General features: G+C 50.1%; 1 protein-coding gene across 2 annotated transcripts in view; it reads left to right on the top strand.

Annotated features, from left to right (window-relative positions):
* SEMA3A (semaphorin 3A) overlaps positions 1 to 8,293 on the top strand; it is a 103,513-nt gene extending 95,220 nt beyond the window's left edge. For both annotated transcript variants that reach the window (XM_070754933.1, XM_070754932.1), the window contains 5 exons: positions 462 to 503; positions 1,284 to 1,441; positions 2,341 to 2,408; positions 3,411 to 3,553; positions 5,918 to 8,293. In XM_070754933.1, the coding sequence (XP_070611034.1) occupies positions 462 to 503; positions 1,284 to 1,441; positions 2,341 to 2,408; positions 3,411 to 3,553; positions 5,918 to 6,379 (873 nt within the window). In that variant the 3' untranslated portion in view covers positions 6,380 to 8,293. The remainder of the gene's footprint in view (positions 1 to 461; positions 504 to 1,283; positions 1,442 to 2,340; positions 2,409 to 3,410; positions 3,554 to 5,917) is intronic.
* The last annotated feature ends 16,237 nt before the right edge of the window (positions 8,294 to 24,530 follow it).

Below are 24,530 nucleotides of genomic sequence, written 5' to 3'. Positions count from 1 at the left end.
AGGGTCTTGCCTTCTCTTTCTGCTCAAGATCCCCATGGACAATTGGGGGGCCACTGTGGGATATAGAATGCTGGATTGATGGGCCTTGGCCCCATTCAGCAGGGCTCCTCTTAGGTTCTCATGTCCACAGGGTGGGTCCTGCCAGAAGCCCCCTTGGGACGAGCCCTGTGGAAACAGAGGGGGTGACTGGCTTTCCCCCAGGGCAAGTGAGCTAGGCAGGAGACGTTCCTGAAACTATTGCAAGGCCACATTGCTGAGACTCAGAGAGACCCCTGCCCACCTGCTTTGTAAAGACAGCCTCTCGCTTAAGAAGATACACGGAATTGCAAACCTTTGAGTGCCTCCATAGCAACCACAAATGCAACGCAAAGATGTTTCAAGGCACCCAGATAGCACCCCATTAAGCAGAGCAGCTCCTGAAACCATCTTTGATTTCAACTCTTTGGGGTTTTTTGTTTCAGGAGCCCACCCCTGTTTCAGCCCTGAAGATTTCCACGAAGCAGGTAAGGTATAAACAGAACCTGGAAATTCTTAAACATTTATTGAGTTTTCAAAGGGCTTAATGTGGCTTTCTAGGTGCGAATTCTGCTCCACTCTGTTTTCTCTCCATGAACATTTATCATTTCTCACATGGGATCCTACCAGCAAGAAAATGCAAAGTTATTTTCTGTGCTTTCCCAAAAGTGGAGTGACTTTAACCAGTGCTTAAAGCAGCGACATTTTTCCCTCCCTCCCACCCCCCCAGTCTGTTTCTAGTGGAGCCTGACAGCCCCCCGGCTGAAACCGAGCCTTCTTTTCCCAGGTCCCACTTGTTAAGCATTGAGGAGTGTGCAGAGTAATCTCTGAGTAGTCAGAGATACACATACACAGAGGAAACGTGGAGGCCTAGCAGATACCCAGCTGATAGGCCAGAGATACGAGTAATGGTTCAGTAATACAATCCAGATACATTCAGTATATAAAATGTTATTTAGTTTGGCAAATGTCTTAGTCAAGAACAATCCTAGTCATGCACAAATACATCAGTCAATAACTATCAATATATATATATACAATACTACAAGCTTACTTGTTCAGCATACAAATACTTTCAACCAGCATTTGAACACACAGCTCTACCGCATAGTCACAAAGGTAAACTAACTAGAGAGAGGGAATCACGCTTCTGGCTCCCTCTTGTGGCCATCCCTAACACTAGCTCTTAAATATATTATACTGTATATATATATATATACTGTATTGCCAAACCCAACTAGTCTTCTTCTCTGCCCCCCCCCCTGCAGCAGCAGCTCTACATCGGCTCGGCGGTCGGCGTCTCCCAGCTCCCTCTGCACCGCTGCGACGTCTATGGGAAAGCCTGCGCGGAGTGCTGCCTGGCCAGGGACCCCTACTGCGCCTGGGACGGGGCCTCCTGCTCCCGCTACTTCCCCACCGCCAAGAGGCAAGTCACCTGACCAAGGCTCCCTCACGCCCCCCCCTCACTCGGCAGCCTGCATTCTCTGTGTGTGGGGGGCTGCTGGGACTCTGCCCAGGACCCCCAATGGGACCATCGGCTTTCAGAAATGGCCAAGGTTCCAGTTCTCCCTTCGCTTGTTCTTATGTCAATATCGGGTGGTTCATTACTTCCAGAAGCGCCGTTGCCCGACTTACTTGTTTGTTTGTTTATATGTTTATTTATTGATCAGATTTCAGGCCTCCCTTCTCCTCACGGACGTGGGGCCGCTCACAAGGGTCAACTGGGTGAGGTGGATTGAAAGGGACGCACACAACTCATTGTATACAGGCAAACTCGAGTGTGGACCGGCCACTCCACAGCCACCCTTGCCGTGGGATGCGCCCACTCGGACATTTTGCCTCAGCTGTGTTTTCTAATAATATGGGGGTCTTATAATTCTTTCCCTAAGAGGGGAAGGGGCTTCTTCTGGAGCTGAGAGAAGAGGAGGGACGGTGCATTTGTTTGGTTTAGGAATCAACGGGCTCCTTTCCAGAGAAAAGCTCTCCAGGAAACAAGAGAGAATTGCTGAGCTTTGCCCTTTGCTTCCTGGAGAGGATTTCGGGGGGTTTTCAGTCCCGCCACAGCAGCCTCTTCATCCTCCCTTCGTCTCCTCTGTTCAGTCTCCTTCAGCTTCTAGCAACCGCCCTGTTTTTATCTTCTTTTCCTAAAGAGCCCACTTAGAGGGGCCGAATGGGGGGGCTCTTGGGTCTCGGGTCTTTTGCAAGAGGAACACAATGGCAGCAGCCTCAACAGCAACGGTGCTTCAGAGGTAGCGCATTAATTTCATGTTTCAAAATGCAAAATGAATGTGTGTGTTTCTCTCTCTCTCTGACTGATTCCTGCAGGCGGACCAGGCGACAGGACATCCGAAACGGGGACCCCCTCACTCACTGCTCAGACCTCCAACATCCCGGTGAGTTAGAATGTGGCTCCCAAGGCTGGACCCACACGGACGGTTTGTGTCCCCTGGAAACCGACAGGGAAGAAATTGTATCCGGCCCCAAATTCTTTACCTTATAACGATGAAAATCCTGCTGGCCTGATTTCCGTGCAAGTGTGTGTGTGTCCATGATTGTGTGACCTGCCAAGTGCTGTGAACCCTTCTTGGTCTCTTTTCCCCCGACTTTCGCCTCCCCCCTCCCCCCATTCAGAAGGGAAACGTTCTTTCCAAAGGCAGCAGCGCCCTCTGCTGGACAAGGAAAGCTACTGCCATGTTTTGCAGATCAATCCCCAGGGCCTGGACTGGAGTTTAGGGGAGCAGCAGAGAATCATGTAGAAATTCGCCTTTTCTGGGTCCCGTCAACTAAGCATTGTTGGTTGGTGGGCCCAGGGGGAAGGGTGCCCTTCACCCTGCTTTAAGCCGCCCTGAGTCCCACGGGATTGAGTGGCACATGCATATGTATGAATGAATGAATGAATGAATGAATGAATGAATGAATGAATGAATGAATGAATATTGCTACTTCTACAAACACCATCCATTTGCAGCTGTGGCAGCTCAGAGCTGACAAGAGCAGCATAAAACCCCAGATTTATATGTCATTCTGGAGGTGAGGAAAGTAACATAAATCCTAGGTTTTATTTGGTGGCAACTCCCATGTCAGCTCCTAGGAAAAGAGACTGAAAAACGCCCCGGGACAAGTCAGGGGCAAACAGCCTCCCGGGGGGGGGGGGGTTGTGAAGTCAGCAGGAGCTGATTTTTAGTTTTCAAAGAAGAAAAGTACCCACAAGCACTCGTGTATATGTAGACAATGGTCGCAATTTCTCTACCGTGGCTGCTTTGGAAGGCCTGGCTTTGTTCTGGTTCCCAGACCGTGTCCCCCGGGGGCGAGAGTCCCTGTCCACGTGCAGAGGGCTCCGGGTGGGTGGGTGCGCACAGGCTTATTGAACGATGCCTCCTCTCCGCTCTCTGCAGATAACCCGAGTGGTTCCGGCCTGGAAGAGAAGATCATCTACGGCGTAGAAAACAGCAGCACTTTCCTGGAGTGCAGCCCAAAATCTCAGCGCGCCCAGGTCTACTGGCAATTCCAGAGGCAAAATGAGGATCGGAAAGAAGAGGTGAGGGCAGGGCTTCTGTCCCACGGCCCCTTAACTCTGATGCTCCATCACCCTCATCCTCATCCCTTACTGCACTGTGATCTCCCCCTGAGACCGGCATGCGGGGATTATCCAGAAAGGCCCGTAGCTCTCGTGGGGAAAGTTGGCTATGACCATCATGCAAGCAGGAAGCCAGCGGAAGAGAATGAGCAGTGCCAGGGGTCAGTAGATCATCGACCGGCGTTATGGGTGAAGGTGAGAGATGAGCCTCCTCACCCCGTTTCCATCCAAGAGCGAAGTGCGCGCTGTCATGCGCTGTCATGCGCTCCCTGAATGCTGAAGGGCAGGAATGCTGCTGTGATGGGGCCCAAGACTTTTCTCGCCGATTGCTGAGTTTTGAATTTTTGGGCTGAAGGAGAATGGGAGTGGCCCCATTGCACTCTCTGGAGTCTGGGGATGAGCCCAAGTTTCATCTCCAGTCACTACACAGTTGAGAAAAGCCTCACCTTCCATCTCGAAACGGTCAGGAAATTCTCGGACGACACTGAACCTGTCAATGTTGTGCGCTTCAGTCAGCATCTTTGGCCCCCATCGCAGCAGCGTTCCTGCTCTTCAACGTTCAGGGAACGTACCACAGCGCACACTTCACACTCGGGGGGAAACAGAATGGGGACGCTCATCTCTGACCTTCACCCACAAGGCCAGTCGATGATCTACTGACCCCTGGCACTGCTTGTTCTCTTCCGCTGGATTCCCACTACACGAGTCACACCAACCTCCCCCGCGAACATTCCCCACGAGAGCTACGGGCCTTGTAACCTGACTTTCCAGGTGACCCTCGCATCTTGTGTCCTGTAAGGACCACCATAAAACCTGCTCATTTATTCCATTTTAACATCTGCTGTGCGACGGAAGCCCCTCGGCCACCGGCTCTGATGCCCCCCCTCCTCCTCCTCCCACAGACTACGGCTAGACTTTGTGCGTTTCCAGGGGGGTTAGTAAGAATGCAGGCGGTGGAGCAGCCTGGCAGGTTCCGCCATCATGGCCTCATTTGTAAGGCAGCCCCTTCCCCAAGCAGGCTAGGCAGCCTCACCTGAGCTGCGGGAGGAGGAAGAGGAAGGTGAGGAGGAAGGAAGGAATTGTACAAGGCAGAAACCCGTATTTTGTACGAAGGGTTCAGAGTTCATTCGTTGCTTGGCAATAGATACGTTGTAAGACTGGATTCCCCAAGTGTTCTTGGATTCATTTTTTGAAGCGTGGGGTGGGGGAGGGGCACAATAGAGCATATTTCGTATCCTCTGCCTGTGTTGGGCAAGGCCCCCATCATCCACAGCCATTCCCCGTCGACTCAACTCATCATCCCATCAGCCTGGATGGGAACATCGATTTTGATCTGAACCCTAAGGAAAGCCCCGATTAAGCGGGTTCTATTTATAAATCTTAACACAATGAAATGTATTACTTCCAGTGCAAAGCGTGGCTGCTTTAATCCAAATAACCGGACCGGTCTCCGTGTCCATTTAATTTTGCTTGGGAAACAGCGGGGATCGAAAGGAAGCGAAAGAGCGTTTTGCAGGGCGAGCAGCTTCCCAATGCGGGGGACTCTAGGGGTCCTGAGCACTTCGCCCCCTTCTTTGATAGACGTTGCAGGGTGGTGTGTGTGTGTGTTGTTTATACACCATTAATAAAAGGATGAGAGGGGAGGAAAAGGAATTCCCCACCCTAGCTGTGGATTTGCCCTGCTGGAGGTGCCCTGGAGTAAGCAGGGGGTTGGTAGCTACTCAGACAGACGGTTTTGGTCATTAGGTCCCCTCTGGCTCAGTGTGGAGGAGGACAGGAAGCGGCATCCACTCCTTGCAGCGATTGTGTGTCTGTCCCTCGACATCAGTGCTTGTATTGTCTTCAGAGTTTCTTTTCAAGTGGAGGGTGGTAACATTGGTGGGTCACAGAAGGAGCTTCAGTCGCCCTGGGGGCTCATGGTCTGTGCTGTGTAGGAAAAGCCTCTCGTCCCAGCAGTGTTATTAATAAACTTCATAACTCCATAATAATAATTCCATAAAATATAGAATAAGTGAAACAAAGTGTTTCTAACACTAGCCTGCACTCATTTTTCAAACTATCTGAGCACCATTATCTCCTCTTCCTTATCCTCCTCCTCTTCCTCTTCTTCATCTTCCTCCTCCTTTCTTCCTCTTCCTCTTCTTTTTCTTCTCTGCTCTTCCTCTCCTCCTCCTCCTCCTCCTCCTCCTCCTGTTCAAAAGGGCCTGAGAAATAGCCTAGACTGATAGAAAGCCTCGTCCAATGAGCTGCCACCACTGAATGAAGTTTCATACTCTGGAGTTCAACAGGGGCGTTATCTCTCTCTCTCTCTCCCTCCCTCCACAGATCAAAGCCAACGACCGCCTGATCCGGACCGAGCAAGGCCTTCTCCTGCGGAGTTTGCAGCGGAGGGATTCGGGGCTCTACTTCTGCTACGCGGTGGAGCACGGCTTCATGCAAACCCTCCTCAAGGTCACCTTGGAGATCATCGACACGGCGCACCTGGAGGAGCTCCTGCACAAGGAGGAGGAGGCAGGGGGGGAGGGCCCCAGGGCCAAGGAGGCCTCCCACGGCATGACCCCCATCCAGAAAGTCTGGTACAGGGACTTCATGCAGCTCATCAACCACCCCAACCTGAACACCATGGACGAGTTCTGTGAGCAGGTGTGGAAACGGGACCGCAAGCAACGGCGGCAGAGGCCGGCCAACGCCCAGGTGAGCCCAAACAAGTGGAAGCACCTGCAGGAGAACAAGAAAGGCAGGAACCGAAGGACCCACGAGTTCGAGAGGGCGCCGCGGAGCGTCTGAGCGACAATCGCCCCACACCCTTTGCATAACTGGAAATGAGATGCGACACAGACGGACGCTTTCCGTGGCATTTACGTGGATGTTTACAAGAGCTGGGAAGCTTGAATGATTTTCGCTTGGTTGAAAATGGGCCCAGTTTGCCGAAACGTTTCCCGTTGGGCTCATCTCACACACTCCGATGTTTCTGGAACGTAAGCTGACTCTGAGACCCCCCCTGTGTGGGAGGGGGGAGTTGTGGCTTTGCAGTGAGAGGGACTCAGCGTTTCTCTGTGGACTGTCACGGGTCATGCCACCATACGAGGAAAGCGACGCTCCCTGGGACTCCTCTTGGATTTGGCTCAAGGGCTGCATGGACTTTGGAAAGCTGAAGACCAGAACCTTCACACTTGGTCGTATGCAAGACTTAATACACCCTTTGGCCTATTAGTTCTCTTGTTTATAAACATGCTGGAAGAATGGAATTAATACTGTATGCAATTACTCACCAGAGCCACCTGGACCCCAACCACGAACTCCCTGAAGCCACAGGTGGACTGTTCTTTCCGACCCTGCTACTACTGATGACTCCCTTGGACTTAGAGATGTATTTTATTTAAATATACCACCACCACCAATATGCAGTCAAAGACGGCTCTTTCGGGGGGCGGGAGAGATAGGGTAGAGTTTTTGTCTGATAATATTCTGATATTCAAATGGTTATTTTATTTTTTAATTAGGGAAAAACTCCAGGTTTACTTTTGCTCACTTTTAATTCCTTGTTTATGAAATTGAGTCAAACAATGAGCAAACCCAACTAAACGGCAGGTGATTTATATTATGTGTACCTTTTAATCCACTAGCAGAGCTGTCCTGACAGGGGTTTTGCCTCATGGGATATTGGTCTTTCCCGGTTTCTCTCAGTCTGAGCTCCTTCACCTTAGTTTATGCTTTGACCCAAAAGAAACCGACTGAAACAATGAAGGGAAACTCAAATGACTTAAGCTGTATATTTTCTTTCTTTTTTTAAAATTTTGGAAGACTGTGAATAGCATTAAAATATTTCTTCCGCTCACAATCTTGTTATATGGGTGGCAAAACCAGAACTCTGCCGGATGAAACATCCTCAATTGGTCGACACCTGGTGGTTGTGGCTTTCGGCTGGTCTGGAGGAGCAAAACGTTGCCCACATTACAAAGCAGACAGTATTGTGCCATAGGACACAAATCCAAGTGAATGCATGAAAATTTGGTCTGAAATAATAATTGTAAGCGTGACACGTCCTATGTCTTGGGACGTAAATTCCCTGAAGTTTGAAAATCTGGAAACCACTCAGTTCGCAAAACTCGGCTCCTGTCCGACCTGCCCTAAGAAAGGCCACACATGGGGAGCATCTCACGTGGCACAAGTCCACCCCAGTGTGCGGTGTGGAATTCACCTGTAGGGAATTAAAAGCACCTGAGATTAGAAACGGCCCCGTTTCACTGCTGGATGCCAGGTGCCTCCTCTCTGCACTAGAAACTTGTCATGACTAATGAAAACGCCGTTGATTTCAGTAGACCTGCCCAGATTTTGCTCAGTTTGGACCAAGCCCAGTGTCCTTTTTCCTCCTTGGGCAGAGGTTGGACCTTCCCAAATAAGTGTTCCCAGAATGTCACACAATTTAAGTACGGGAAGCATCTCCGTCAATGCTTGAGCTGGCAAACTTGTTGGGATGATTTAAAGTGTGCTGAGAATTTCAAAGGTTGTTAAGATTTTGCCCTGAGCTTCTCACGATAACAAATATCAGCAGTTTCTGAATAGGAGGGCTAACTTTTACAAATCTTGATGTATCTTCCAGTAAAGAGCTTTAAAAAAAAATATGACAAAACGCCCCATATTTTTTATTCTTCAGCAGGCATTTTAAGTTGCAGACATTAAATCTGAATGTGAATATTATTATTTCCTTTGTGTGTCTGTATGTGTATGCAAGTATCCTGCAGTCCTCACCCAACCTCATTTATTTTGGCAGAGTTTGTAGTGGGCTTTTCCCCTTTGATTAAACAGGCTTAGATGTGTGGACCCAGAAGCAGATTCAGACAAGGAAGCCGTACTGTGGATGAAAGGCTCTGAGTCATGGCTCTGACGATGCTTGTTGTTTAAACCACAGTAGCCACGAGAAGCTAAGAAACTCCGCTCAATATCTGAAGACAGGTACAGCTCTCCTTACGAAACAGCTTAGAATTCGTGCACCTATAGGACTGAACTCCAGCAGGATGGTGCAGCCCAGCAACCCGAGCTCCCCTTGACCGCTCAGCGTTTGCACCCATGGAAGAGTGTCTGCCCCACTCGACAGGTGTCCGTTTCACTCCTGGCCCACAAAAGGCCCCAGACGTAGCGGTTGGGTCAACCTTTGTCCTTGTATAGTGTACAGTGACAGACAATGAGACAAGACAGGGATCCCTGTGAACTTACCCCTTGGCCAGGGACCCCTGAGGACCCCCGAGGGCAGGCTCAGCCAGATCCTCCTGGCCAGCTGAAGGATCCCGGCAGTTTGAAGTTCTTGGCTGAGATGTCTCCGTGGGCATCAGCCTTCCCACTTGGGTCAAGCTCTCCTTCCCCTAGCAAGGGAGGGGGCCCTTCCCCGGGGATCTCCTCCCCCGTTGGGCCCAAGGGCGTGGCGTGACCTGTCCCAGGCCCTCGCTGTTAAGCCGGGACAGAGGTTGGTGATGAATCAAGGGCTGGCACCACCCTACCTGTAGAAGGCCTGACGTTGATGGGGACCTGGGAGGGGGGATTTTCAGGAGGGAGCAGAGGCACCCACACAGCCTTCTTTCTTTGAGGGGTTCAAGGCCATCCCATGCCCACCCACCTGGTCAGAAGTGGAAGGAGGACTGGCCACGCTGGCACCATCTGAGTGGGCAACGTGACAGGTTGATAAAGGAATGTGGACTTCCAACTGGGTGGGAAACTCAGGTCGAGGCGCCCCAGTGTGGGGGCCAGGATAGTTTTGGCAATAAATTGGAACTTTTCAGGAGCACTTTGAGTTGGACTCTGATGGAGTGTGGATGCTCCCTGGAACCTGGACAACGAACCTGGATCCGTCTTTCCCACGGAGGCAGCAGCGTTGGCTGGGTCTTCCTCCCCCCACAGAGACACAAGGCTGCCCCTGCCCCACTTGAGGGGATTTCCCTTCCTCCGATCGGGGGGACGGACGGGGGACCTCAGCTGGCCAAGGCAGAATCCCCAGATGGTGGGGCTGAGCGTTTTGGCCCTTGGTGGGGAAAGTGTGCAAACGGCCAGGTGTAATGGCATCACCAGAGAGATTTATGGGCCTGCCTGATACATAGCTTGGGCCCCTGGTGGGAAGAGAAGGCATGCGTGGTCTCACTGCCCATGGGCCCCAGGAGGATCCCAGGCCCAAAGGCCGTGGGGCTCACCCCCACACTGGTGGCTGTTTTTGAAGCAGGGCTCCTGATTGACGGTTCGCCTCTGAAGCATAGTTCCCTCTAAGCTGAGCAGTGGGCAATCGCTCACTTAAAAATCAGCATCAACTCAGAGTTTTCCAAACCTGCCCAGAAGCCGAGAGGGAAAGAGTGAGAGGGAAGGAGAGAGAGAGGAAGAGAGGAAGAGAGAGAAACAGATAGAAAAAAGAGAGGAAGGAAAAGAGAAAGAAAAAGAATGGGAGTAAGGAAGAGAGAAAGAAAATCAAAATCTAGTTTGAAACTAGCTCAACTATTTAAGTGGCATTTTGATATTGATAGAGTTGCCCTATTATGAGCTCACTGTTATAGACACACAGGACAGTATTTTATTTTGAAATTCTCTGAGGCAAAACAGGGTGGGTTTTTTATTTGTTTGTTTGTTTTGTTTGTTTGTTCGTTCGTTCATTTATTTAATATTTCTGTGCCGCTCAGACATTATACTTTTCCGCCCACCCACCCACCCCAAAAATTAGAGGGAACACTGCTCTGAAGCCATTTGGAAATAAACAACGGCCAAGCGGGCTCAGAGCAGACGGTCTAAATCCATCCACATCCCACCGAAATGGTCTAAAGAAAATGGCGGAGCCTGTTGGACATGAACTACGGACGCTGGACACAGGCCAAGAGCCCTCTCGGGGGGGGGGGGGGTCTCTCGCAGCCTTCCTAAAAGTTCTTTTTCTAACTTTCATTTATTCTCCGACTTTTGCCTGGCACGTCTCTGCAGTTTTCTCCTACTTCCTTAAAGTCTCCCAACTTGTGTCCATTTGCTTTCCAAGCTGCCAGGACTGAGTGGTGTTTGTGTGGCCCCGTCCGTCTCTTGCTGGGTTTTTCCACTGCACGAGCAGGAAGTTCAGCCACCAACATTAATTCATCTGGATTCTGCTGGGATTTTTACAAAGAACATAAACATTTTTTCTCTGCAAATGAAAACTTCACTGTTGTAATTCTTAGCCTGCATATTTGAAATACCAGAGTGCTCAGGGTTTTATTGACAGTCCGACACACCCGGGTTCATTAATTTCCTTCCCATTTTTACAGCAATTTTTTCATTCAAGTGAAAACTTAATTCCTAAGGAATATAAGTTGTGTATTTTTAATTTTAAATAAATAATGGACAGTATATTACTGTTGTTTCATGGATTTTTCAGCAGAGACAGGAAAAATAAAAACCTGGGAGGGATCGAACTTGTAGACGACCCTCACTCTGTCAAAGACCTTGGAGGCCTCACATCCAATGACCTGAGTGCCAGAGCCCACCGTAACAACATTGCCAAAAAAGCACCAAGAGTTGTCAATCTAATCCTACGTAGCTTCTTCTCTGCTAACCAGAGCTTACAAAGCTTTTGTCAGAACAATTCTAGAATAAAAGCTCACATGCCTGGAACCCGCACCGCATGTCGGACATTCATACAATCGAGAGAGTCCAGAAATATTTCTCAAGAAGAGTCCTTCACTCCTGCTCACGCAACGAAAGACCTGACTCCACCAGACTTGAAATACTGAAATTAGACAATTTGCAACCATGACGCCTCCGAACTGACCTAACCCTAGTTCACAAAATCATACACCAAAATGTCCTTCCTGTTAATGGCTACTTCACCTTCAATCACAACAACACACGAGCACGTAATAGATTCAAAGTAAATTTAAACTGCTCCAAACTCGACTGCAGAAAATACGACTTCAACAATAGAACCAATGCCTGGAATTCACTTCCTGACACTGTGGTTCCTTCCCCAAACCCCCAAAACTTTGACCTCAGACTCCCTGCAGTCGACCTCCCCCCGTTTCTAAGAGGCCTGTAAGGGGGGGGGGCATAAGGGCACCATTCATGCCTACCATCCCAGTCCCACTGTCTTCTTTTATCATTACTTTCTATGTTATGTTTATATAAACTACTGTCCTATCCTTGATTGATGAATGAATGAATGAATGAATGAATGAATGAATGAATGAATGAATGAATGAATGCATTAGTAGGGTTAGGAGTTGTCATATCCTCACTGGCACTCCCATCTTCCAAAACTGACTGCTTCATTCATTCATTCATTCATTCATTCATTCATTCATTCATTCATTCATTCATTCATATAATCACCCCACTGGGTGGCATGTAAAAACCCAGAAATAATTAATACACAGTAAGATAGCCCATTAAAACACACAAAGCAATAAAATAAAATAAATAATAATAATCACAATAACAATGGAATGAAATGACAACATGATCTCGAAGCCCCGGAAAGAGCCGGGTCTTCACTGCCTCCCTGGGGGCTTCCAGGTTTGGGTCCAACCCCGTTTCCCAGGGAGCTTCCTTCTTCCAAAGGGTGGGGGCTGTGCCCTCCCTCTGAGAATAGATGGACAGAAGGAGCGGGGTCTACTCGGAGCAGGCCCCCCTGCACGTATCCCACTTCTGGGGGCTTTCAGGTGATAACCCCACCCAGCAGCCTGGTGGGGGGCCAAGAGACTCCGAGGGGGCGTGATTCCGTGGGCCCAGGGACCCCTGTGCAGCCCCGGTGCCTTCCACGGACAGAGAGTGTGCACTGCCCTCTCGTGCCACTTGTGTCTACTGAGCAGAGCCCCCACCCGCACCCCCCATGCAGGGATGGGCACCACAACTAAAGTGGCCAGATTAAGAGGGACACCACTGACCGGGGGGGGGTGTGTCCGGAGCAAGAGGTCCAGGAAATGAACCCAACAGGCCCCCAAGCGGTTTCTGGGCCTTCTTGACGCTTCGCCTTCTGCGCCCTCGGTACAAGGCGCCACCCGAGAGGAGGCGGTGGAACTTTCCCCCTCCGTTAGTTACAACAAGGCACATCCAGATCTTGGAGAACAACCATGGGGGGGGGGGGTTGTTTTCACGTCCTGAAAGAGGAGGAGAATCCCCTGCGTGGAGGTGGAGCCCTTCCACGGGGAGACCATTCCTTGCGTAGGTTACCCCCCTTTCCTCAAAGCCCCTGCGTTCTTGTGTGATTTGTGTGTGTGGGGGAGTCTGAAGGCCCCAGAGAGGCTGACCATCACCCTGTCTGAGGAGACTGTTCGGGTTTTACGAACTGCAACACACGACTCCAGGTGTGGGCTCCGACGGAAGACCGAGGTCGCTGCAGTCAGAGAGATTCGTAGCCGTCTGACGCCTGTCACTTCCTCCCATCAAGAGGTCCAGGAGGCCTGGCTCCCAGGTGAGTGTGTGTCACTCTTTTAAAACCTTCACTTTGACTGCAGGGGGGCTCCTTGTTTACACCCACAAGCCCCCCCCCCGAGTGTGTATTTAGACAACTTTCCCTCTTGGGAGGGTCCCGAAGAGCCGATAATCCCCGTGGCTTTGCAAGAGCCGGGCTCTCCCTAAGGAGCCACAGGCTTCGGTCTTCAACCCACCAAGGGCCCCCAGACACGACGGAGGCCTGGAAACCCTCCTCTGAGTGGACGTCCATTTGTCTTTTGAAAATGCCTGAGTCCAGTCGGGGCTCCTCACTGAGGGCTCCTGCAGGGAAGAAATAGATCTGCGGGTGGCAGCATTCGAGAATCCACTGCAGAAAATGACGTTTCCTTCAAAACTTACCACCAGCTAAAATTGCACGTTTGACCCAACCAAGATCTGCTGAAGATGGCTTGCAACCTGCAGAAGTGGACGGTGAGACTCCCACCTCCGTGAACCAAGACTTTCTGCTTTCTGGCAAAGATGGTGATGACCAGCAGTGCTGGCTGATCAGGTTCGGCCTCGCGCAGGCAGCCATACGGATAAATAAGTGCAACCAATAGGCTTCACAAAGAGGGAGGCCGAGGGGAGGGATTAGCTCTGCCCTTCAGCCCAGGCCAGGTGGGGTGGAAGAGTCGTTTCAAGATGGGTTTTTCCCCCCTGACGTTTTGTACCAGTGCACCACAAAGTCCACATTTCTTAGCAGCCGACAAACAATTTCTCTGTTTCTGCTGCTCCATCTCAGGTGGGGGCAAAGAATCCCGGAAGGGCAGCAGGGAAGATGTTATGAAATTGCTGCTGCAAATTATTTCTTTTAGCCTGTATTTTGTTGTTCAATAAACCTTTCTTCAAAATATTTGAAGTTGGCTGCCTGGACTGTTTGCATAGAAGTGTTCCCTGTAAACTTAATGGGAGCACGGAGCGCACGAACGCCAGCAGGGTTGGTCGGGGGGGGTCGCTTTCCTCTTCCCTTCCCCCTCCCCAACCCCGGCCAGGAGGGCTTCCTTCCGGCCTCTCTTCTCCTGGATCTTTCGGGGTCCCCAAACCACCAAGGGGGAGGGGGTGGCCCCGCATTCTTGGCTGGCTGTCATCCTCCCCCCCCTTTGGTCCCTCCTTGGAAGCCGCTTCTTAAAACAGCTGCGTCTCCCCTCGTCCCTCTCCAGGAACTTCCAAAGAGAAGAGAGAGAGAAGGTCTGAAACAATGGGAAGTGCAGGGCTGCCCCCTGGTGGTCTCCTTCAGCGGCAGAACTTTGCCCAAGAGTTGGAATCAGAGCTGTCGTGTGAAGACATTTCCCCACAGTGGGAGACGGAGGCCCTGAGCTCCAGCGGTTCCGTCCTGCGGCTGTGGGCCTCTCCCTGGTGCCCTTTCCACGGCGGATTGAACTGAACGAGACGGCAGCAGAACTGTACCATCCTCGGAGCTTTCTCTCGTCCAAAGCTTTGCGGGCACTGGCAAAACCCAGCAGCATCCATTTAATATATATATATGTGTGTGTGTTTGTTTTGTCAAGTACATAGTAAACAATAATAATGATAAATTCCTATCTAAATAAACCCACAAGGGATCCAAAACCTCTTTGCCTCTTTGCAGGTTCCACCTTCTAGCCTGTCATTCGGGGATCCCTTTGACTGAAAGACAGCTGCCTCCTTCTTATTTAGGTGGGTGACAAGGTCAGAAATTAGACAGGATAGAAAGGGAAAAGTCTTTTAATGAAGGGCGACGGGATTAGAAAATTCAGAATCTGAGGGAATAAGCAAAGGGAGCTAAATTAATTTTTTCCCCTGAAGATAAACGTTCAACATTAAGCAGAGAGAAGTCCCCCTAACCTGGGGCAAACAATCTGGGACAGCAGAGGTTAAAACCCCCACCACCACCAGATTGGAGGGAGGCGTGGGACCCCTCTAGGGCAGGAGAGCATCAATGCAGAGAACGTGGCCCACAAACCCTTCTGAGTGGAGAGGAGACCCACAATTCCCCCCCCCCCCATCCATGTGCAAATATGGTTTCCCTTACGGAAGTGCACGAGCGAGTTATAAGGCCAGCACTGTCGAATTAAAGTTGATTTAACAGAAAGAAAGAAAAAAGTTTACATTGGGTTTAGGTTTTAACCTGCAGCTGATAGAAATTGAAGGCAGCTCTCTTAAGAAAACTGGGTGAGCGCTGCGTTTTAGCCTTCCTTCCGCCGTGCCTCAAATCTCATTTCTGGGTGGTGAGATTTCAATATAGATTATACTCCAGAGTTACACTTTGTGGGAGAAGGCAGACAGGGAAGAGCAGGGCCCGGATCCTTCTCGGTCAAGCCTCCGCGATGTTTCTCTTATGATGTAAGAGGGGAGCTATTTCTTAAGTCGTTTTCATAAATGCCCCCTTCACATGGTCTGCTGTGTTTATTTCGTCTGGATCTATCAGACTTTGGAATTGGCAGAAATCCACCAAGGCAGAATGAATATCAATCAGGTGGGAGCCAGACAGACTCGGCGCATTAAAATCCTCGGCTTCCTTCGGCTTTGCCCATAATCTTCCTTTTAAATGTGCTTTTGTCTCAGACGAATATCAAACTTTAGAACTTTTATAGCCCTTCTCAGATACGCTGCAATAACATATGGGGAGAAGTTGGGGGGGGCTTCATTTCCTCCTCCAGCCTCTGACCGCTTTGATAGGGAGAAAGTGGGGCTGAGGGCTCCGTGGCGTCCACAGGGGTCCCGGCCTGAAAAGAACCAGCCACAGTCTGACGCAGCCACTGGCCAAGCGTCCAGAGACGGTTTTTTAGTAGTCTGAGGCAGCAAGTATACTAAAGCTGCCACCTACGACTAAAACTAACTTCATTGCAGTTTGATTCCCACTGCACAAAACCCTTCCCTCCCATCATCCCCTGCCAATCACAGTCCTTGAAATTTCAAATGTCTAGGTTCTATCTTATGTCAAGACCTAAAACGGTCCCATAACATCAACCAACAACATCATCCAAAAAGCACAACAGAGAATGTTCTTTCTGCACCAACTCAGGAAGCTCCAACTGCCCCAGGAGCGGCTGATCCAGTTCTACAGAGGAATCGTTGAGTCCGTCATCTGCACCTCCATCACTCTCTGGTTCGGTTCTGCAACCCAACAAGACCGACACAGACTTCAGAGGAGACTCAGAACTGCAGAACAAAACAATGGCTGCCAACCTGCCTCCCATGGACGACCTGTGTCTTTGCCAAGGTCTGCCTTTATCCACAGCCCTGAAGAGGTGGTGCCTGCACCACAATGACACTCCCTGCACGCACGCACAGAGTGTGTCCATCTGTGAGAAGGCTTCCCAAGATCAAGGCGGGTCAGGTGGGGAATCGCTGCCCCTCCCCAGGATTTGACACCCCGTCTACTTGATTCTGGAAAACATCTCTTCGGATGGTCGGAGGGAAAGAAGCCGCCCAGGGAGAAGGGCCGAGGGCACCTGCTGTATGGTTGTGTGTGTGTGTGTTATATTCTATATTTTAAAATCAATTAAAGAGAGAGAGGAGGGGAGAGAGAAGGGCCGAGGTTTGAGCCTCCCTGCCCCCCGTAGAGACAAAGCCGTCGGTTGCAGCTGGCAATCGGAGTTCGCGGTTTTGTGATTTTTATATGTTTTATCATCTCGCGAGAAACAGATTAAAATCTCGGATGGAGGAAGAGATAATTTCTGAATCACGGGATTCGACTCTCACAAAGAAGGTTCAGTGACAAGCGTTTTCGTCCCTGTCCATCAACTCCCGAGATCTGCCTGGAAAAAAAAACCCCTCCACTTGGGTTAAGACCCATCTCGCTGCCCCTGAATGGAGCCCCCCCGGGGGGGTGGGGGAAAGCACGCCTCCTCCGGCCTGGGTTCGACTCCCGGGGGCCTCGCCTGCCCTCCTGGGAGTGTCGGCCCTTCGTGTTTAATCCACTTGATTTATGGTGGGTTCACAAACTGGACCTTATTAAACCACATGTAATAACATGCATTATTACTTAGCAGTGTGTGTGTGTGAGAGAGAGAGAGACAGAGACAGAGAGAGAGAAAGAGACAGAGACAGAGGGTCCTTTAACAGTTTGTCCAACAACATGAACGACACACAGCTGGTCCCGAACTTCTGTCGAGGTGAGATCTGGTATTTCAGAAATTGAGTGACGTCCACCCATCGCAGCAGCGTTGATGCCCCTCGACGTTCAGCGCCGCGCACTTCGCACTTTGGAGGGAACGGGATGAGGGGGCTCCTCTCTAACCTTCCCCCCCCAACAAGGACATTCAATGGATCTACTGACGCCGGGCACTGCTCCTCCTCTCCCGCTGGCTTCCCTCTACACGATAGTAAATAGCAACTTCCCCCACGAGAGCTACGTTGCCTTGTAACCTTCCTTTCCACGTAACCCTCCTATGTGTGTGTCCGCTTGTAATATCATTCCTATTTTGTCCGCTAGGTGGCAGTACTGTGCCGAATTTGACCTGTCTTGCAAATGCCACAGCTCGGTCTGGGATCAGAGGCCACTAAGAGGATTCCACGGCTGGATCTCTTGGATCACACAGAGAGAGAGGAGGGAGGGGCAACCCCGCTCTGCCCACTTTAGGCTAGAACAGCCCCAACTGTGCCTGAGTAGATTGGGGGTGGGGGGGTGGGCTAGATGACCTGCAAGGTCCCTTTTGACTCCGTTGCTCCACCTCCCCCCTTTCCACCTTCTGGACCTCGGGGGTGGGGGTGGGGGTTGTAGGGAAGGAGGCAACAGGTCGGCTTCCATCTCAGCCTTTCTGGACACTGAGGCTGCCTGAAGGGACGGGGCTCTGAGCCGCCTGGACTCAAAGGGAGCGTGCAAGGTGGTCAGCCAGGGGCGACATCGGCCAGGCCCTTGAACCGGGTCAGTCCGGAGCCCCAAATATAACGCCCCCTTTCCAGAAGAGAGTTTTCCCCATAGGCCCCAGAGGGGGAATGGTCATCTCCTCCTCGTTTTCCTCCATAGAAGTGACCTTTGACTCCATTTCGCATCTCCTGAATGGAGACCCAATGGGCCCCTTGTTATGTTTATGTTTATGTAGATTTGTATGCCGCCCCCCTTCCGTGGGGGAGTCAAGAACCCAGAAGCCCCTCTGTCCGTCCCTCTGTCCATCAACTGTAGGACGAAGGCCATCGTAACAAGCAACGATCTAGAGGCCAGAACCTTATGAAGAACGGTGGCAGGAACTGGACGTGTCCAGTTTAATGAGAAGCACCAGGGGAGACATGATGGCAGCCTTCCAATATCTCAGGGGTTGCCCCATAGAAGATTTTGGGGGGGGGGGTTTCAAGCTATTCTCCAAAGCACCTGAGAGCAGGACAAGAAGTAATGGGTGGAAACTAAACAAGGAGAGAAGCAACTTAGAACTAAGGGGGAAATGTCTGGCAATCAGAACAATTAACCAGTGGAACTCCTTGCCTCCAGAAGTTGTGAATGCCCCAACACTGGAAGTTTTTAAGCAGATGCTGGATAACTATCTGTCTGAAGCACTGTGGGGTTTTCTGCCTAAGCAGGGGGTCAGACTAGAAGACCTCCAAGGTCCCTTCCAGCCCTGTTGTTGTTGTTGTTATGAAATCGCTAATGGGGGAAATAAGCTCCTGTTCCTTGCTGCGTCTCCTGCCCACCCAGCAGTTCGAAAGCATTCAAATGCAGACCCCCCCCCCCAACCCTCACCGCTTAGGTGGGACTTTGGTGTGTTCTCCGTGCCACGTACAGCCACGCCGGCCCCCTGACCACAGAGAATGGCCTTGGACACTGCTGGCTCCATGGGCTAAGGGACGGAGGTGAGCAGCCCACCCCCCCGAGTCGGACCTGATGGGACGGGGAAACTTTTGCCCTTACACCTGCCGCTGAGTTTTGGACAAGAGGGTTTCGTGGGCGATTTCAACAAATTCGCCTTTATTTTCATCCCCTATTTTTTACCTGTGTGGGAAAAGTTTCGTGGCTTCCATGCTGACTTGTATGACACCTCCTCAAATGTCCAAGATTCGGTAGAATGTGCATTTTATGAGCCACGGTGGCACAGTGGTTAGAGTCCAGCATGCAAGCTGCTTCTGCTAGCTGTAGTTCAGCGGTTCAAATCTCAGCACCGGCTCCGGGTTGACTCACCCTTCCGTCCTGCCGAGGGGGGTCAAATGGGGACCCAGATTGTTGGGGGCAAAAGAGGCTGATTCTCTGCACCGCATAGAGAGGGCTGGAAAAGCCCTAGGAAGAAGCGGTAGATAAGTCTAAATGCTATTGGAATTGCCTTTTATTTTTTTAAAAATGACAAAATAATGATCTTTTTAAAGGAATGTGTAGAACACCGGATATTTTTGGTAATAGATTGATGTTATTCTTTTACTGACTTTTTCTTTCTTTCTTTCTTTCTTTCTTTCTTTCTTTCTTTCTTTCTTTCTTTCTTCTTCCTTCCTTCGAGTCAGTGCTGACTTGTGGCAACTGGATGGGCCCCTGGGGTTTCCTTGGCAGGGCCTTTCAGAGGGGCTTTGCCCTTGCCTGCTTCCTGGGGCTGAGTGGGGGTGACCGGCCCAAGGTCGCCCACTTGGCTTTGTGCCCAAAGGGGGATTAAACTAATGACCTGATGGTTTCCAGCCCGATGAACATCAAACCGGGCCTTTTAATGGCTGAGGAGCAATCCAATACGCACACAAGGACTGATCCTATAGCAGCCCCTATTGTCCACATTTCCTCCCCCCCTCCCCCGCCCCCTGTTCGCTCGCTCTTGTCACTTACACATACATATAAATATCCTAGAAATCTGGCGTTTTTGGATCCGGTTCAGTCCACAACACAGGCTTTTCCATATTTGCTTACAATTAATGTAATGTAATAAATGAAATGGAATTTAAGCGATGAAGACGGATGGATTATTTCCTTCTGGAAACTTTGCAGGCCGAAATTTAGTTCTGCACAGCCGCCCATAAATTACGTTTATATTTTCTGCTATGTGCAGGAAGGGGGGGGAGGAACGAATGTGAAGTTACCTGCTTAGATGAACCCTCTAAAATTCCTATTTGTTTCCAACTATAATAACGAAAGCCAGATGTTGAACAGCGGGATAAGCGTGCAGGCACTGTTTCAATAACAAGTAGCTAGAAGTGAGATCCACGTTCACGTTTTGCCCATCAAATGGACAGGCCACAATTCCCAGTTCCCAAGGGAACGGAGTGAACTCTGCCTCATTTTGGGAAGTGCCATCCCAGCACAACTCAAAGCATCTGAGTGTCACTGTCACTCTCACATTCAAGGCATGCGCCAAAGACCCAAGCCGCACGGCTGACATACGAGGGTCGCCCAGAAAGTGATGCACCACATTTGTTTCCTTCAACAATTATTCATTGAACGCAATGAACCTTACACCCGAGAAAGAAGGATGGATGCCTTCCCCCAGAGAGGCCCCATGGCGTGGATGCCCTGTCGGTACCCCTCCTTGTTCGGGGGGTCACGAAGCCATTCCTGCCCTGGGTGAATCGCCTCTAATGGCCTCACACCCTCTGTGCCCAGCGACTCACTGTCCTTCTGTCGACGGCAGATTCTCCACCAACTGCACACAAACGTTTGTGAATGTTCCCCACAGTTTCTTTCTCTGCAGTGAGAAATTCAGTGGTGACACGCTGCTTGTAACGTGCATCGCTGACCGGCGCCATTTCAAAACACGGCTGCAGCTACGCAAACTGTCTGAAGAAGCGCAGAATTTGCACACGAAACTAAACAAGGAGAGAAGCAACTTAGAACTAAGAGAAAAATTTCCTGACAGAACAATTAATCCATGGAACAGCTTGCCACCAGAAGTTGTGGGTGATCCATCACTGGAAGTTTTTAAGAAGATGTTGGATGACCCCCTGTCTGAAGTGGTGTAGCCTAAGCAGGGGGTTGGACTAGAGACCTCCAAGATCCCTCCCATCTCTGTTGCTGTTGTTGTTATTGTTATTTAAAGAGAAGCCACTTTGCCATTTGTGTTGCACCTGTAGTAGATGGCCACCTGGTGGCCCTGTTTCAGGTGAGCAGGCCCCTCCTCCTCCTCCTGTTCAAGGCTGCTTTGAGTAACATTCTCAGCCTCTAACAGGCAAAGTCACTCACCTCCAGCTGGACAAGTTCTGGCCAAGTGACCAACACACACCTGAGCTCACTTCTCTGGGAGGCTTGCCTTTGGCCAGAGTAACTTTTGCCCCGTGGAACCTCCCCACATCCCATCCCATCCCATCCCAATGTAGCCCCATAGAACAGGATTGGGATGAGGGCAGGCTGGGAGCCTTTCCTGGGGGCGGTTTTGAGGGGCCTAGGAGGGGGTTCCTCTTCCCTTTGTTTCCTAAGCCAAAACCTTCCTGGGACCCTTCCTGCCCCCCAGAGACTCCAGGGCAGTGCAGCCCCCCACATGCACAGATCAGACTTAAATCCCCCCCCCCAAATAAATTCTGTCCGCGTCCAGCATTAGACAAAAACACATCAGGCAGCCTTGATGGACGCTGAGGCCGCGTCTGTTGCCTGTCCGAGGACTGACTGGCCATCGATCTGTCGTCCAGGAAACTGAAGCGCTTGTGTCTTTTTTGCATTTCCCGGAATACTTAACTGAAGCGGGGGAGGGGGGGTCATTTTTCTCCTCTTTTCTCTTCCAGCCTCTTAAGTAAGGCAGGCCAAAAAGTGGAGGGAGAAAGGAAGAGGGGGGCGGGGGGGCATCCTGCGTGACTCAAAGCAAAGACAGACAGCTGCCCATCAATCCAATCTGCCCATCTGTGGTATATCATCCCCCCTCGTTGCTGCTTTAAGGTGCAGAGTCCAGTTTTAACCTGGATGAGACAATTCGTGGCAGTTGACTCACCGTGACCAACTCACTGCGGGACAATTTGAATTTAATTAATTCAATTATTTAAAATAATGTTTTTTTAAAAAATATTTTATTTTTTGTCATTCTCGTTTCATTTTGTCCCTCCTTTGGCATCCTTTCTTCCATTATTTTTTTCGATATTAGGGTCACTTGCACCTCGTAGGGAATGGTGCGATTAGTTGGCCACGTTGGCTGTGGTGAGTTGTCAAGTGGCCCCTGACCTGAGCAGCAGCCTAACCAAGAGCTTTGGCCGCCTGCCTGTCCCTCCAGAAGAGGGAAGCTGCCTATGCTGCCTGAGAGGTGCTATTTGAACAGGGTGGCAACAGACGCTGGCAGTTGGCTCTTCGGACTGAGAATGTCCAGGGGCTTCATAACCAGGACGTGCAAACGTCCACCTTGAGGAAACCGGCCTCTTTCCTCCAAAGTGAGAAGCAGAGCAAACCCCCCAGGCCAACAAGACAGGCCACATGGCTGCCCAGAGCGTCAGGGAGAATTCCTCTCTTTCGTTGCCTTGACCACCCAAACTCTGGAATCTGTTCCAAACGATGCAATTTAAAGTTAGGTGGTAATATCTGGGAAACGTGGACGTGGTTTTCAAAGGTAAAAGACCCTTATCAAATATTCCCTTTGAGTCGGCTCAATAACAAAACGTTCCCACCTCTGACGCCCGACTGCTTTTCCTAGAGAAGGCAGAAGGAGGAAGAGGTTGATTGACACTGTCCCCTGTCCCACTTTGAGACCCTCAGAGGAATTCCAGGGCGTCCGAGAGGGGAAAGGGACATAACTGTGAGGGTGTCCACAGCGTAAGGAGAACAGATTTCCACAGTGCTTCAAATGGTCCAGAATGCTGCATTGACACCATCCTTGCCAAAAGCTCACAATATCTATAATTGTTTCCCAATTATAGGGAGGGAGATATGTGGAGTGCCTGGTGAGAGAAGAACTCTTTATATTGTCTCACCTGCTTATTACTCCGGGGGACTGAACAATCTTGAAATAAACACAGCAATCTTTCATTCTCACCATTAACATTTCTCATATCAGTCAACTTTGTATTTTAATATAAACTTGGCCTATAAAGCTTTCCAAACAAAACAGAACAACTCAATAGGAATGAAAAACAGGCCTCGTGATGGAAAAACAATGCCCCGGGCTACCAAACGCAATATTCCACATGCCATCTTCCAAATATGCCCCCCAGATGTTTCCTTTCCCACACGGCAGCTGAGAGCAAAGCTCATATCAAAAGGGATTTTACTTCTGTTTGCCAATTAAAAAACCCTAAAGTCAGCACAGCCAACGTTGAGCCGGCTCCACTCCGTCCATCCCTCTTTTAAGAGTCCTTGCGGCCTCCTCACCTGCAGGCATCCCAGGTGAGAAGGGCCTGGGAAGGAGGCTGGGCTAAGACAGGGGCCCTCGACTCTCTTCCGTTGCACAACACACACACACTCACACACCGCCAACTCTGGGTCAACCTTGAGCCGGTCAGGATCAAACTGCTGGCAGTTGGCAGAGTCAGCCTGCAACACTGCATTCCAACCAGGGAGGGAGGACAATAGCACTTAAGACTTACCTAGCGCTTCCTCCCTGGGCAGTTAACGGAGAGTCAGCCTCTTTTGCCCCCAACCATCGGGGTCCTCCTTTGACCCACACCTGGGAAGGACGGAAGGATGAGTCCACCCTGAGCAGGTGGTGAGATTTGAACCTCTGAACTACAGCCGGCAGTGAGCTGAAGGAGCCTGCAGGGCTGCACTCTAACCACTGTCAATAATTCGTGTCAGGTGGTTCTATTTAGGTGCCTGTTTTGCACTCTGATATTATTAGATTTTGATGAAGGACGGTATTGAAATACTTTGAATAAACAGGGGAATCAGGTCCTTAGTCACCGACCAGCACTTTCTACAATTTCTACAATTAATAAATCTAATAAATAAATTTCACATCAAATATTTAAAACACAGAGGATGAGGGGATTAAGAGGAAGGGAAGGATAAAATACTAAGCGCATGGAATATACATAAAATGGGCATTAAAATAATATATACAATTAGGAAATGCAGCAACCAAACTGATATTGTACAGTGTTCAACATTGGTAAAATTAACACTTCTATGAACATTATAACACCGAATAATTACTTACACAATGATAATATATTAAAGTATTGTTAGTTCACACTATAAACCAATAATCCTCTAGAGAAATTCAGGGCCAGCTTTTATAATTTCATAAAAGAGTAGAGATGCAATCCAATCTCTGCCGGGGGCTTTCTTAGCCCTCTGCCCAGGGAGGGGCCGCCCCCTTCTTGCAGCAGAGAGAGACCCCTCCTCAGAGATAGAATATGAAACCCATGAATTATTCAATGGCTCATTGTCAGGAAGGGGAAGGAAGCGAGGAAAGGATTAGATTCGGCTCCCCTCTCCCACCCACCCCCGCAGGGAGTTTTGACATTATCCCCCACCTGACACTAGAAACAGCGGCACAAAATCTATTACGGTTAATCATAAATGTAATTGCAATAACCTACTTAATTGCCTTATATACGTCACCTGAATTGCTAGTAAACACACAACCGTGTCATGGATGAAGTCGGAAACAGCCACAACAACAAAAACAGAAAACAGCAACAGAGGACATGAGGACCCACACAAATGGGCAATTTGCACAACTGCACAATGCGGCTGTGTTGCTCAGCCAGTCGC

The sequence above is a fragment of the Erythrolamprus reginae genome, chromosome 6 (genome assembly GCF_031021105.1).
Source record: "Erythrolamprus reginae isolate rEryReg1 chromosome 6, rEryReg1.hap1, whole genome shotgun sequence".
Taxonomy (NCBI): Eukaryota; Metazoa; Chordata; class Lepidosauria; order Squamata; family Dipsadidae; genus Erythrolamprus; species Erythrolamprus reginae.
Note: the sequence above shows the minus strand (reverse complement) of the source record. Positions and strands in the feature narration are given on the sequence as shown.